The 13,680-nt window shown below is 41.9% G+C and overlaps 2 protein-coding genes across 2 annotated transcripts; both read left to right on the forward strand.

The window, feature by feature from the left end:
• The first annotated feature begins 650 nt into the window (after positions 1-650).
• LOC139346154 (sodium-dependent neutral amino acid transporter B(0)AT1-like) lies at positions 651-11,241 on the forward strand. Its single transcript, XM_070985085.1, has 12 exons — positions 651-849; positions 1,857-1,997; positions 2,098-2,235; positions 2,333-2,514; positions 3,013-3,123; positions 3,213-3,325; positions 3,456-3,584; positions 9,786-9,942; positions 10,035-10,239; positions 10,371-10,530; positions 10,794-10,956; positions 11,083-11,241. Exons 1-12 carry the CDS (start codon positions 651-653, stop codon positions 11,239-11,241), a joined length of 1,857 nt encoding a protein of 618 aa, XP_070841186.1.
• LOC139346046 (sodium-dependent neutral amino acid transporter B(0)AT1-like) lies at positions 5,653-9,372 on the forward strand. Its single transcript, XM_070984953.1, has 7 exons — positions 5,653-5,851; positions 6,865-7,005; positions 7,106-7,243; positions 7,341-7,522; positions 8,221-8,333; positions 8,464-8,588; positions 9,299-9,372. Exons 1-7 carry the CDS (start codon positions 5,653-5,655, stop codon positions 9,370-9,372), a joined length of 972 nt encoding a protein of 323 aa, XP_070841054.1.
• Positions 11,242-13,680: the final 2,439 nt, after the last annotated feature.

Below are 13,680 nucleotides of genomic sequence, written 5' to 3' on the forward strand. Positions count from 1 at the left end.
AAGAGTGAAAATCAGTGCTGTTTACCCATTGCAACTGCTTATGCCAAGCTTCTTGGCTGTTGGCTGTATCTATTTGTATTTAGCACTCATATGAGAGTGATGTTATCTAAGCCTGTTTCCAAAAATGTCTCTTCTTTAAATATTGTAAGTTAACTATATGTCTACGTCTAGTATACAAAAATAATGTTTTATTTCAATTTTTTTTTTGAATAACCTTCAGTAGTTAAACTGTTAGATGTACTGTAAGAATGTAAGAATCCGCTCATGTCATCTGCACTTTTTAGCCCACTTTTGTGTTGTTTATAAGGTTTTTTGGCATATTGTGGAGAGCTACCATAAAGTTAAATTAATAAATCATGTGCATGAGGTTACTGGAAGCACTTTAATAAAAATCACCAAATTGCAAGTGTTCTTTCTAAGATTTAAATAAGTTTCTTGACTTGCCTTGAAATTTTGTACAGTCTACTGTATGTTTAATCATTACACTGACTGGGTAGTAAAGACAAAAGTTCAGAGTCAGCACTTGCTAATCTGAGGCCTGCAAACTATAACCTAAAAGACTGTAAACATCAATGCAAATGTCCATGTCCAGACTAACACGAACGTTTCAACTGGAGTAGACACCACTTCTTGATGCACATGTGGTCGCCATGAGACTGGTACTTCCGAACCCAGGACTGGATCTCCGGATCCCTGACCATGAGGATCTGGAGAGGATAGAGAAGGCGGAGGCTGGGGAAAGGCCCAAGTGGGACAACAAAGCCCAGTATATTCTAACATGTGTGGGCTTCTGCATTGGGCTTGGTAATGTGTGGCGATTTCCTTACTTGTGTCAAAGTCATGGAGGAGGTAAGACAGAAAGGGGAAATGCACATTTGTGGTTAAGTTGTTGAATGAGTGTTTGACAAATTCAAGGGGAGGTACCCTGGAGCGAATTTACGGTGCTCTTATAGGAGGTTTATGATACCTTTTATATGATTTTCTCTATGGGATATTTTGCACTGCATTAGTGTGGATCTATGAGAGGTTAAGACCAATGCTACTGCCACATATTTAAACTGCAAAACAGTTAAATATATTACTCATTTATGGTGACAAGAGAACTGTGAAATCACCATCGAGTTATGCTAATGATTCTCAAGAGTCTGGGAAGTAATGGTTAATCTTTGGCATGGCGTGTGACCCATTGGTTTAACTAAGAATGAAACTAAGATTGCTCTGAATTATACTACGTGTGCGTGTCTGTGTGTGTTTGTATTTGTGGATCACTGATATTCTTTTGAAATTCTGCCGATTGAGCCACATGGTATGGTGGTGATTGCTAGGTATTACCCAACTGACATTAATTACTGTTATCAGCAAGGTTCTTTTTTTATCATGTGTTTCATGTCAACATCCCCACAGGCCACATCATGCTGTCATCTACAACACTTCATCAGACGTGTTTTGTGATGTACTTACACAGCGTGAAGCCTTGATATGCAGTGAGCGGAATGCAGGTCCCAGTCCAACACTTAATAGATAGAATAGAAGTCAGCAGTATTCAGCCTCTGGTGACCATGCATTCCATCTGATAGTTGTTAAGATACATTAGTCTGGACCTAAAGTTGTGGCTCGACTGACAGACCAACGATATCATCCATATAGCCATGCCACTAACAGGGCTAAAAAGTGTTGGAATTACCACAGCTCCAAAAAAAGAGCAAACCTGGGTTGTCTTAAAGAGACACTACAGCGTAGCAGGCCACGTCCTCATGGTGACAACATTCACAAAGTCCAAACTCTCTTTGCACTCTTAGGGAGAATACCTCTCTGTGTCATGTCACTTAAAGCTACTTATCACATTAATTCTTCAGGTGCCTTTTTGATTCCCTACTTGATCCTGCTGGTGCTGGAGGGAATGCCGCTCCTGCTGCTGGAGTTTGCCATCGGTCAGCGTCTCAGGAAAGGCAGTGTGGGAGTGTGGAGGGCCATCAGTCCTTATCTGACTGGCATTGGTAGATAAAAAGAAATTAGAAATACACAACACAACATAACATCACTGACTATCTCCCTTCCTGTGAGTGTGACGTCACATTTGATGCTGCTGTCCCCCAGGTATAGCCTCCATGCTGGTGTCATTTTTGATTGGACTGTACTACACCACCTTAGTTGCCTGGATCATGTGGTATCTCTTCAATTCCTTTCAAGAGCCACTGCCTTGGGCTCACTGCCCTCTCAACGACAATGGGACAGGTATTTGAATATATGCAAATGTTCAGCTGACATTTCCACATGCACACCAAAGCACCAAAATTGCCTCGTGGTTTATGGATATTTGTTGCCCCTGCAGGATTTGTACCAGAGTGTCAACAGAGCTCCACTGTGGATTACTTTTTTTACCGAGTGACTCTGAATAGTTCACACTCTATAGATGAGTCTGGAGGAATCCAGTGGCCCATAGTCCTCTGCCTGCTAGCTGCCTGGACAGTCGTCGCTATATGCTGCATAAGGGGCATCGCAACTTCAGGCAAGGTTTGTTGAACCTTCAGCCAACTGGCTGTTTGCTAAGCCCTGCCTCGTGCAGCTATGCCTGTCAAGCTTTCTCGCTAAGTACATTTCCAGTGGTAATAGCGGCAGATATACTAGCCAACTCAAAATTCATAGTAACAGTGGGTCCTCGCTTTCAGACAGAGCTAGATAACAGCAGGATTCCTAGTTCTAGCCAGCAACCACTGATATTCTCAGTTGAAATGACAACTGTCACTCGCAGATTTTATCAGCTGTAACTAGAAAGACATTAAGGCTAACCTTAGCTTCATGAGTTGGTTGAAACCTCCTTCTAACTTTTGTTTTCAGCAGACTCGTACAAACAATATGTTTCACTGTTAATTCAAATTCATAGCTTGGCACAGGGGCATCTGTGATGATCTGTGATGAAGCTAAGGACAGTTAATATTCTGGGATAGGGGTTAGCAAATGGTCTCTGATGTTCATTATCAATTATTGCCCCTTTTCTTGCCATAACCTCAGGCAGTGTACGTCACAGCCATTCTGCCTTACATTGTGCTGGCCATCTTCCTGATCCGAGGACTGACTCTTAAAGGTGCCCTGAGTGGAATAAAGTTCCTCTTCACACCAAACGTATGTTTCATTAAAAAAAATAAATAAAGCCAGCTATACAGCTCATAGCTTAAAGCCACATCACACTGAAGTATGCTTTGCTCTTGCAGGTTGATGAGCTGATTAAGCCAACTACTTGGCTGGACGCAGGTGCCCAGGTCTTTTATGCCTTTGGTTTGGCATGGGGAGGCCTCATCTCCTTCTCAAGCTACAATCCTGTTCAGTAAGAGACATTCAGAAGACCTCTGGTGTTTCTTAATTTGCAGTTTAAGTCTCATTTTGCTCACTTTGATTGCTCACATTCTCAGAAACAATGTCAACGTGTGTCTTTGCTCTTTTGCTCATTTCCCAAGCAACAACTGCATGCACGATGCTGTGATCCTGTCTGTTGTAACTGGCCTCACCTCAATCTATGCTGCAACAGTCACCTACTCCATCATTGGCTTCAGGGCCACAGAGAAATATGACAACTGTAACAGTGAGTGAGTACAGTTAAGTTCAAGATTTTAGAGTAGACCTTTTTTTTTTTTTTTTTAAATTTTCTAGTTATTACATACATCTTACGGTGCATTTGGGTGACATTGGGTGTTTTGGGTCTTTCAACAATCATACACCCTCGCCTGGGCAACCCAGCCAGGGTTCATCAGGCCCTAGCTTGTGTCCAAATGGTGTGTATACTACACATATGTTTCTGATGGTTTTTCTACTGTGTAGTCCTGTGATGGCAAAGAGTTTGAGGAACCTGCAGAAAGACTGGCCTGCAAAGCATCTGAAGCCTGCCTCAATATGAACACATTGTGCCCACCATCTCTACTTCAAGCAATAGCCAACTAGGTCCTCATACATGGCTCTCTTCCTCTTGTACGCCTCCATCACGTGGTCTTCGCAGTCAGTCTTCAACAGTCAGTTCCAGTGCTACTTCCTCCAGCTTGTTGGGTATTGACACATAAGTGTTTGTAAGGTTGAGCCACAGGACTGCCAAGTCTCCATAACCTTCATGTGCCTCCCTGATGAACTGAGGCAACTATGTATGCCAGAAACATCCCTTTCTGTACTGAGATGTCCATGGAAGAGTTCTTTAGGAGATACTCTGTCAGACAGTGGGCAACAGTACTGATGAATACCTTACTTTCAACGCTGAGGAGTGAGATGGTTGTGAACTGCTTGATGTTTCTTGAGTTCTCCTCCTTTGGGATCCAGACACCCTCAACAACTCTACACTGCTGGTCATCCCCTCTCCAGATCACCTTAAGGATCTTCCATATGTGGAGTAAGAGCTTTGGGCACGTCTTGTAGACCTTGTACAGCACTCCACTCGGTCCTGAAGCAGAGCTTGTTCTTGCGGCTTTGAAGACACAAATGAGTGACAAAATGAAGTTTTAGATATCTTGACTTTGAATATTTAATCATAAAACAAAAGCAGACTTGTTTTATTGTTGTTTGTATATTATTATATTATCCTTTTTTCTTCCTCATAACCTGTACAAGAATAGAAGAGTACACAAGTGACTACAAGTAAGCTAATAAATTTGACAGTATTTTCTGTAAATTAATGTCATGAGTAACTGTCATTGCTTGTCATAATGGTGTAATATTAGTTTACTCCTGTGTCATATTTCACATGTAAGGGTAAGCCTGTGTTGTACATTAAAGGAATAGTTGGACATGCTGGGAAATTCACTTTCTTGCAGACAAATAGAGAAAACTGATAGCAGCCTTCTATCTGTCTTAAATATGAAGCTACAAAAGGCAGCAGGTCAGCTTAACTTACCATAGAGACTGAAAACAAAGCAAAATAGCCAGCTGGCTGTGTTCAAAGGTAAAAAATCTTCCTGGCAACACCTCAAAAGCTCACTTTTTAACTTGTCGTATGTCATTGATTTGACCTGTATAAAGACTGAAGAGTGAAAATCAGTGCTGTTTACCCATTGCAACTGCTTATGCCAAGCTTCTTGGCTGTTGGCTGTATCTATTTGTATTTAGCACTCATATGAGAGTGATGTTATCTAAGCCTGTTTCCAAAAATGTCTCTTCTTTAAATATTGTAAGTTAACTATATGTCTACGTCTAGTATACAAAAATAATGTTTTATTTCAATTTTTTTTTTGAATAACCTTCAGTAGTTAAACTGTTAGATGTACTGTAAGAATGTAAGAATCCGCTCATGTCATCTGCACTTTTTAGCCCACTTTTGTGTTGTTTATAAGGTTTTTTGGCATATTGTGGAGAGCTACCATAAAGTTAAATTAATAAATCATGTGCATGAGGTTACTGGAAGCACTTTAATAAAAATCACCAAATTGCAAGTGTTCTTTCTAAGATTTAAATAAGTTTCTTGACTTGCCTTGAAATTTTGTACAGTCTACTGTATGTTTAATCATTACACTGACTGGGTAGTAAAGACAAAAGTTCAGAGTCAGCACTTGCTAATCTGAGGCCTGCAAACTATAACCTAAAAGACTGTAAACATCAATGCAAATGTCCATGTCCAGACTAACACGAACGTTTCAACTGGAGTAGACACCACTTCTTGATGCACATGTGGTCGCCATGAGACTGGTACTTCCGAACCCAGGACTGGATCTCCGGATCCCTGACCATGAGGATCTGGAGAGGATAGAGAAGGCGGAGGCTGGGGAAAGGCCCAAGTGGGACAACAAAGCCCAGTATATTCTAACATGTGTGGGCTTCTGCATTGGGCTTGGTAATGTGTGGCGATTTCCTTACTTGTGTCAAAGTCATGGAGGAGGTAAGACAGAAAGGGGAAATGCACATTTGTGGTTAAGTTGTTGAATGAGTGTTTGACAAATTCAAGGGGAGGTACCCTGGAGCGAATTTACGGTGCTCTTATAGGAGGTTTATGATACCTTTTATATGATTTTCTCTATGGGATATTTTGCACTGCATTAGTGTGGATCTATGAGAGGTTAAGACCAATGCTACTGCCACATATTTAAACTGCAAAACAGTTAAATATATTACTCATTTATGGTGACAAGAGGACTGTGAAATCACCATCGAGTTATGCTAATGATTCACAAGAGTCTGGGAAGTAATGGTTAATCTTTGGCATGGCGTGTGACCCATTGGTTTAACTAAGAATGAAACTAAGATTGCTCTGAATTATACTACGTGTGCGTGTCTGTGTGTGTTTGTATTTGTATTTGTGGATCACTGATATTCTTTTGAAATTCTGCCGATTGAGCCACATGGTATGGTGGTGATTGCTAGGTATTACCCAACTGACATTAATTACTGTTATCAGCAAGGTTCTTTTTTTATCATGTGTTTCATGTCAACATCCCCACAGGCCACATCATGCTGTCATCTACAACACTTCATCAGACGTGTTTTGTGATGTACTTACACAGCGTGAAGCCTTGATATGCAGTGAGCGGAATGCAGGTCCCAGTCCAACACTTAATAGATAGAATAGAAGTCAGCAGTATTCAGCCTCTGGTGACCATGCATTCCATCTGATAGTTGTTAAGATACATTAGTCTGGACCTAAAGTTGTGGCTCGACTGACAGACCAACGATATCATCCATATAGCCATGCCACTAACAGGGCTAAAAAGTGTTGGAATTACCACAGCTCCAAAAAAAGAGCAAACCTGGGTTGTCTTAAAGAGACACTACAGCGTAGCAGGCCACGTCCTCATGGTGACAACATTCACAAAGTCCAAACTCTCTTTGCACTCTTAGGGAGAATACCTCTCTGTGTCATGTCACTTAAAGCTACTTATCACATTAATTCTTCAGGTGCCTTTTTGATTCCCTACTTGATCCTGCTGGTGCTGGAGGGAATGCCGCTCCTGCTGCTGGAGTTTGCCATCGGTCAGCGTCTCAGGAAAGGCAGTGTGGGAGTGTGGAGGGCCATCAGTCCTTATCTGACTGGCATTGGTAGATAAAAAGAAATTAGAAATACACAACACAACATAACATCACTGACTATCTCCCTTCCTGTGAGTGTGACGTCACATTTGATGCTGCTGTCCCCCAGGTATAGCCTCCATGCTGGTGTCATTTTTGATTGGACTGTACTACACCACCTTAGTTGCCTGGATCATGTGGTATCTCTTCAATTCCTTTCAAGAGCCGCTGCCTTGGGCTCACTGCCCTCTCAACGACAATGGGACAGGTATTTGAATATATGCAAATGTTCAGCTGACATTTCCGCATGCACACCAAAGCACCAAAATTGCCTCGTGGTTTATGGATATTTGTTGCCCCTGCAGGATTTGTACCAGAGTGTCAACAGAGCTCCACTGTGGATTACTTTTTTTACCGAGTGACTCTGAATAGTTCACACTCTATAGATGAGTCTGGAGGAATCCAGTGGCCCATAGTCCTCTGCCTGCTAGCTGCCTGGACAGTCGTCGCTATATGCTGCATAAGGGGCATCGCAACTTCAGGCAAGGTTTGTTGAACCTTCAGCCAACTGGCTGTTTGCTAAGCCCTGCCTCGTGCAGCTATGCCTGTCAAGCTTTCTCGCTAAGTACATTTCCAGTGGTAATAGCGGCAGATATACTAGCCAACTCAAAATTCATAGTAAGAGTGGGTCCTCGCTTTCAGACAGAGCTAGATAACAGCAGGATTCCTAGTTCTAGCCAGCAACCACTGATATTCTCAGTTGAAATGACAACTGTCACTCGCAGATTTTATCAGCTGTAACTAGAAAGACATTAAGGCTAACCTTAGCTTCATGAGTTGGTTGAAACCTCCTTCTAACTTTTGTTTTCAGCAGACTCGTACAAACAATATGTTTCACTGTTAATTCAAATTCATAGCTTGGCACAGGGGCATCTGTGATGATCTGTGATGAAGCTAAGGACAGTTAATATTCTGGGATAGGGGTTAGCAAATGGTCTCTGATGTTCATTATCAATTATTGCCCCTTTTCTTGCCATAACCTCAGGCAGTGTACGTCACAGCCATTCTGCCTTACATTGTGCTGGCCATCTTCCTGATCCGAGGACTGACTCTTAAAGGTGCCCTGAGTGGAATAAAGTTCCTCTTCACACCAAACGTATGTTTCATTAAAAAAAATAAATAAAGCCAGCTATACAGCTCATAGCTTAAAGCCACATCACACTGAAGTATGCTTTGCTCTTGCAGGTTGATGAGCTGATTAAGCCAACTACTTGGCTGGACGCAGGTGCCCAGGTCTTTTATGCCTTTGGTTTGGCATGGGGAGGCCTCATCTCCTTCTCAAGCTACAATCCTGTTCAGTAAGAGACATTCAGAAGACCTCTGGTGTTTCTTAATTTGCAGTTTAAGTCTCATTTTGCTCACTTTGATTGCTCACATTCTCAGAAACAATGTCAACGTGTGTCTTTGCTCTTTTGCTCATTTCCCAAGCAACAACTGCATGCACGATGCTGTGATCCTGTCTGTTGTAACTGGCCTCACCTCAATCTATGCTGCAACAGTCACCTACTCCATCATTGGCTTCAGGGCCACAGGGAAATATGACAACTGTAACAGTGAGTGAGTACAGTTAAGTTCAAGATTTTAGAGTAGACCTTTTTTTTTTTTTTTTTTAATTTTCTAGTTATTACATACATCTTACGGTGCATTTGGGTGACATTGGGTGTTTTGGGTCTTTCAACAATCATACACCCTCGCCTGGGCAACCCAGCCAGGGTTCATCAGGCCCTAGCTTGTGTCCAAATGGTGTGTATACTACACATATGTTTCTGATGGTTTTTCTACTGTGTAGTCCTGTGATGGCAAAGAGTTTGAGGAACCTGCAGAAAGACTGGCCTGCAAAGCATCTGAAGCCTGCCTCAATATGAACACATTGTGCCCACCATCTCTACTTCAAGCAATAGCCAACTAGGTCCTCATACATGGCTCTCTTCCTCTTGTACGCCTCCATCACGTGGTCTTCGCAGTCAGTCTTCAACAGTCAGTTCCAGTGCTACTTCCTCCAGCTTGTTGGGTATTGACACATAAGTGTTTGTAAGGTTGAGCCACAGGACTGCCAAGTCTCCATAACCTTCATGTGCCTCCCTGATGAACTGAGGCAACTATGTATGCCAGAAACATCCCTTTCTGTACTGAGATGTCCATGGAAGAGTTCTTTAGGAGACGGTGGGCAACAGTACTGATGAATACCTTACTTTCAACGCTGAGGAGTGAGATGGTTGTGAACTGCTTGATGTTTCTTGAGTTCTCCTCCTTTGGGATCCAGACACCCTCAACAACTCTACACTGCTGGTCATCCCCTCTCCAGATCACCTTAAGGATCTTCCATATGTGGAGTAAGAGCTTTGGGCACGTCTTGTAGACCTTGTACAGCACTCCACTCGGTCCTGAAGCAGAGCTTGTTCTTGCGGCTTTGAAGACCTCCTGGACATCCTTCAGAGTAGGCTCCTTGATCTTGAACTTGGTGGTGGGATCTGGGGGTGTGATCAATGCTTTTCATTTCCCTAGATCCTGCTCTCGTGCTCTGTTACTGTTGGAATTGTTGGGTTTTACACAGTGCATTGGTGTCACATAAGGAAGGGATCACTTTACTTTCCTGTACAGGCAGGGGGAATTATTGAAGCATCCAGCAACCATTTATGTCCAATTATATATGGACATGTGAGTACTGTATTGAAGAAGCAGAAAATTTGAACCTATCCTTTCATGGAAATGTAGTAATCCAACTAATCTGTGACACATTTTCTTTCTAGTAACATCATGATGTTATTAAATGCATTTGACCTTCCTGAAGACAGCATCACCACAAGCAACTACGAGGCAGCGTTTAATCATCTCAACAGCTCCCATCCTGATACAATTCTTGGATTGGACATCAGAAACTGTGACATGCAGAAACTTCTCAGTGAGGTGACTTGATGAATAACTGATATCCAAGTTATTATTATTGTTGTTTTGTTTTTGTCTCATCTGCATTGCAACTAATGTGTGAGTCTGTGCAGGGAGTGGAGGGAACAGGCCTGGCCTTCATTGTGTTCACAGAAGCCATCACCAAAATGCCTGGTTCTCCAGCCTGGTCTATCCTCTTTTTCTTCATGCTTCTCTGCTTGGGACTCTCAACTCTGTTTGGCAACATTGAGGGAGTGGTGGTCCCACTGAAAGACCTCAATATATTCCCTAAAAGATGGCCCCATGAGGCACTGACTGGTAATTTGTTTTATCAACTCAGACAATTCTTCAGCTTCTCACCTCCATGTGACACATCGTTGGTGTTTGTCTTTAGTTGTTTTAACACAAGCTCCCCTGTTTTCTCCCCTGTTTTTGTGCATGCGTTTCAGGAGTAACATGTATTGTCGCCTTCATCATCTGCCTCCTGTTTGCGCAGCGTTCAGGGATTTACTGGGTAACTCTCTTTGACAACTTTGCTGGATCTATTCCACTTCTGACCATTGGACTGTTTGAGATGATAGCGGTTGTCTACATCTATGGAATAGACAGGTTAGTATTTATTCAAGCTTCTTTAGCAATACACTGTCCTTCTGTTCAGGGGCGGACTGGGACAAGAAAATCAGCCCTGGCATTTTGGACCAGACTGGCCCACCACATTTGACAACACACACCTTTTCGGTCTCTTGAATATGTATACTAACTGTGCAACTCTTTAAAACCATGTACCTTAAGCCATGGATGGATAACAGGGATGTCTTCATGAAATATATTTCAAAACTTTTGAAACTAACTGAAACGCTGTTGCATCGCAGGTTCAATAAAGACTTGGAGTTCATGATCGGACATAAGCCCTCCATCTTCTGGCAGGTTTCATGGAGGTTCATCAGTCCTCTGATTGTTCTAGTTATTTTAGTTTTCTACCTGGTGACACAAGCCCAGCAAGAGCTCTCCTATTTAGTCTGGGATATCAACTCTGTAAGTACACAAGCTCTATGATCAACTAATATATTATCCCAGCATCCCTCATTAATATTATGTCAGCAAAGTCTGGACAACCGTTGCAAAGCAAATGCAGTGTTCATACTGTTCTGTGATTTACAGGTGACGTTCCCATCTCTGGCATCAGTCCCATACCCTTCATGGATCAATGTGATCATCTTTCTTTTGGCAGGAATCCCAAGTCTGGCAGTGCCCCTGTATGCATTATCTCTGTTGGTCGTTGTTTGCTGCAAGAGGAAAATAACATCCAGACAAAACTGAGTCAAATTGTTTAAATGTCATACATTTCAGAATACAACAAAATACTGGTTTTGCTGGAACTTTTTTGTCTGAAAAGTACCATTATTTTTGAAATGCAATGATTCATCTATTTACATCCATGCACAGGTTCTTAAAGTGCAATACTGATGTTTTATTGATCCATTTCAATAACCGCTTACATTTAAATTCATTGTTGTTGTGTTATTACGCTGTACTTGCTCCTGGCAGTAATTAGCCTGTTAATATGCTTTCTAGTTGTATAGGATCTTTCTAAACTTCGAGACAAGATGGCACAGTGTTTTCCATCCATTCAGGTTTTATGCCTGTTTATCCTTGGGGTTGAAATATTCTTTGTCTCTGTATAAAATAATTTTCACTAAGACATTTCTTATCATCCAGAGTTCAAGACATTGAATAAGCACACATCCACTCTTTCTCTGCTTCCTTTTGATATCTACAAAAAATATAAACAAAAAATAAGATAAAATACACATACACATGCACACACAATGCACTAAAAAACTAAAACACAATTTACAGATATGTTGTATATGTGACAAATAAAACTTGAACTTTCAAGACTAGACTATAATCCTTAACCACTCAGTTAAAGGAACAGATTTCACTTTGATTGCCAACATAAATCCAGTGTCATGCACTGGTTTTCCTCTCCTTGGCCTCCTTGGAGGTCTCCTCTTACTCTTGAGGTACAACTCAGTACTGTAATTGTCTTCAGCTGTACAGTTCAACAAACCCTCTGTTTCACGGTACTTATATTCTCAAAGCAACAGCAGGGGGCAGGACACGGTTTTCACCATGCACCCATGCTATGCAGTGGTTATCAGCCCCATTATCATTCTCAGGGTCATATTATGATGAATGCACAGGAGCATGAGCTTCAGATTAGGTAAGAAGTGGGTTGCTCCCTGGACTGGTGGATTCAATCCCAGGAACTTCCTACTCTGAGGGGATTATGCTAACTGCCATGCTTTGTCTTGTATGCTTTATGTATGCTATAATGACTTAAATGAATAAAAACAGAAGACCCAACAGGAACTCCTGGGTTACGCTTAAGACTGTAGACTGATTTTTGTCCACCCTGATGGAACATTTCAGACAACATCAAAGTGTGTGTTTTGGTATATGATGGGAACCCGGGTTGCTACAAGAAGTAGGAAAACTATGACGACAGAAAACAGTGATGAACGAACACTGTAAGGTAGCAAAAGTTGCTCCACGACCCACAAGGCCAGTGAGGAGGATGGAGCAGGTGATGCTAGCTTATGACGTATACTGAATAACTCAACTCAACTCAACTCAACTTTATTTATAAAGCACTTTAAAAAACAACCACAGCTGGGACAAAGTGCTGCACATAGGAACATAAATAAATAGATAAAATGAATAAACCTAAAATATAAGACAAACAATAAAAACAATAGACACAATAAAACAGGAGCAAGGTCTCAAGCTTGGTCGAAAGCCAAGGAATAAAAATGTGTTTTAAGACGAGTTTTAAAAATGGACAATGAGGGGGCCTGTCTGATGCACAAAGGTAGGTCGTTCCATAATCTTGGGGCAGTGACAGAAAAGGCACGATCCCCTCTGAGCTTCAACTTTGACCTCGGTACCTCCAGGAGCAGCTGATCAGCTGACCTGAGGCACCGAGCAGGAGCGTAAAGATGAAGTAGCTCAGAGAGGTAAGGCGGGGCGAGACCATTTAAAGATTTAAAAACAAATAAAAGAATCTTAAAGTGAACTCTAAAATGCACAGGCAGCCAGTGGAGGGAGGCCAGGACGGGCGTTATGTGTTCCCTCTGGTCCACTGTGTCAAAGGCAGCAGTTAGGTCCAGCAAGACAAGAATCACATAGTCACCTGAATCACTAGCCAGGAGGATGTCATTGAAGACCCTGAGTAACGCTGATTCTGTGCTATGTAGAGTTTTAGAACCAGACTGGAAGACCTCAAGAATATCATGTTCATCCAGAAAACACTTCAGCTGAGCATAGACAACTTTCTCTAAGATTTTTGAAATAAAAGGCAGCTTGGAGATGGGCCTGAAATTAGCCACTATCGCAGGGTCAAGACCAGGTTTCTTCAGCAGGGGTTGCACTACTGCGTGTTTAAAACTTCTACTGCGTGTTTAAAACTTAAACCCCAGGCTGAACTATAAACAAGAGCTCACAGAGATTAAACAAAAATGGCTTCTTCATGCTTGCAGGATGGTGACTGCTTATTTCGCCTCTAAACACCATATGGACATGTTGAAAGTTTAAAGTTTTCATTAAAGGGGGTATCTAAGCAACATGCTGAATAGTTGTGAAGAAAATACTGAAGGAAAATAAAGTTATGTTCCTGGCCCCCTACCCAGAGCATGGCAGCGGCATCAGGTGATGTTGCATCACATGGATTTCCAATTACCATCACACCTGCCCCAA

This window comes from Chaetodon trifascialis, chromosome 17 (genome assembly GCF_039877785.1).
Source record: "Chaetodon trifascialis isolate fChaTrf1 chromosome 17, fChaTrf1.hap1, whole genome shotgun sequence".
Taxonomy (NCBI): Eukaryota; Metazoa; Chordata; class Actinopteri; order Chaetodontiformes; family Chaetodontidae; genus Chaetodon; species Chaetodon trifascialis.

What these genes read in the sequence shown, in the direction of transcription:
- LOC139346154 (XM_070985085.1), top strand. Translation starts at nt 651, where the DNA reads ATGAGACTGGTACTTCCGAACCCAGGACTGGATCTCCGGATCCCTGAC. An exon ending in TGCAGAAACTTCTCAGTGAG is followed by an intron (nt 9,943 to 10,034) that starts GTGACTTGATGA and finishes GAGTCTGTGCAG; the next exon opens with GGAGTGGAGGGAACAGGCCT. An exon ending in GCCCCATGAGGCACTGACTG is followed by an intron (nt 10,240 to 10,370) that starts GTAATTTGTTTT and finishes CATGCGTTTCAG; the next exon opens with GAGTAACATGTATTGTCGCC.
- LOC139346046 (XM_070984953.1), top strand. Translation starts at nt 5,653, where the DNA reads ATGAGACTGGTACTTCCGAACCCAGGACTGGATCTCCGGATCCCTGAC. An exon ending in GCATCGCAACTTCAGGCAAG is followed by an intron (nt 7,523 to 8,220) that starts GTTTGTTGAACC and finishes TTGCTCTTGCAG; the next exon opens with GTTGATGAGCTGATTAAGCC. An exon ending in TCAAGCTACAATCCTGTTCA is followed by an intron (nt 8,334 to 8,463) that starts GTAAGAGACATT and finishes TCATTTCCCAAG; the next exon opens with CAACAACTGCATGCACGATG.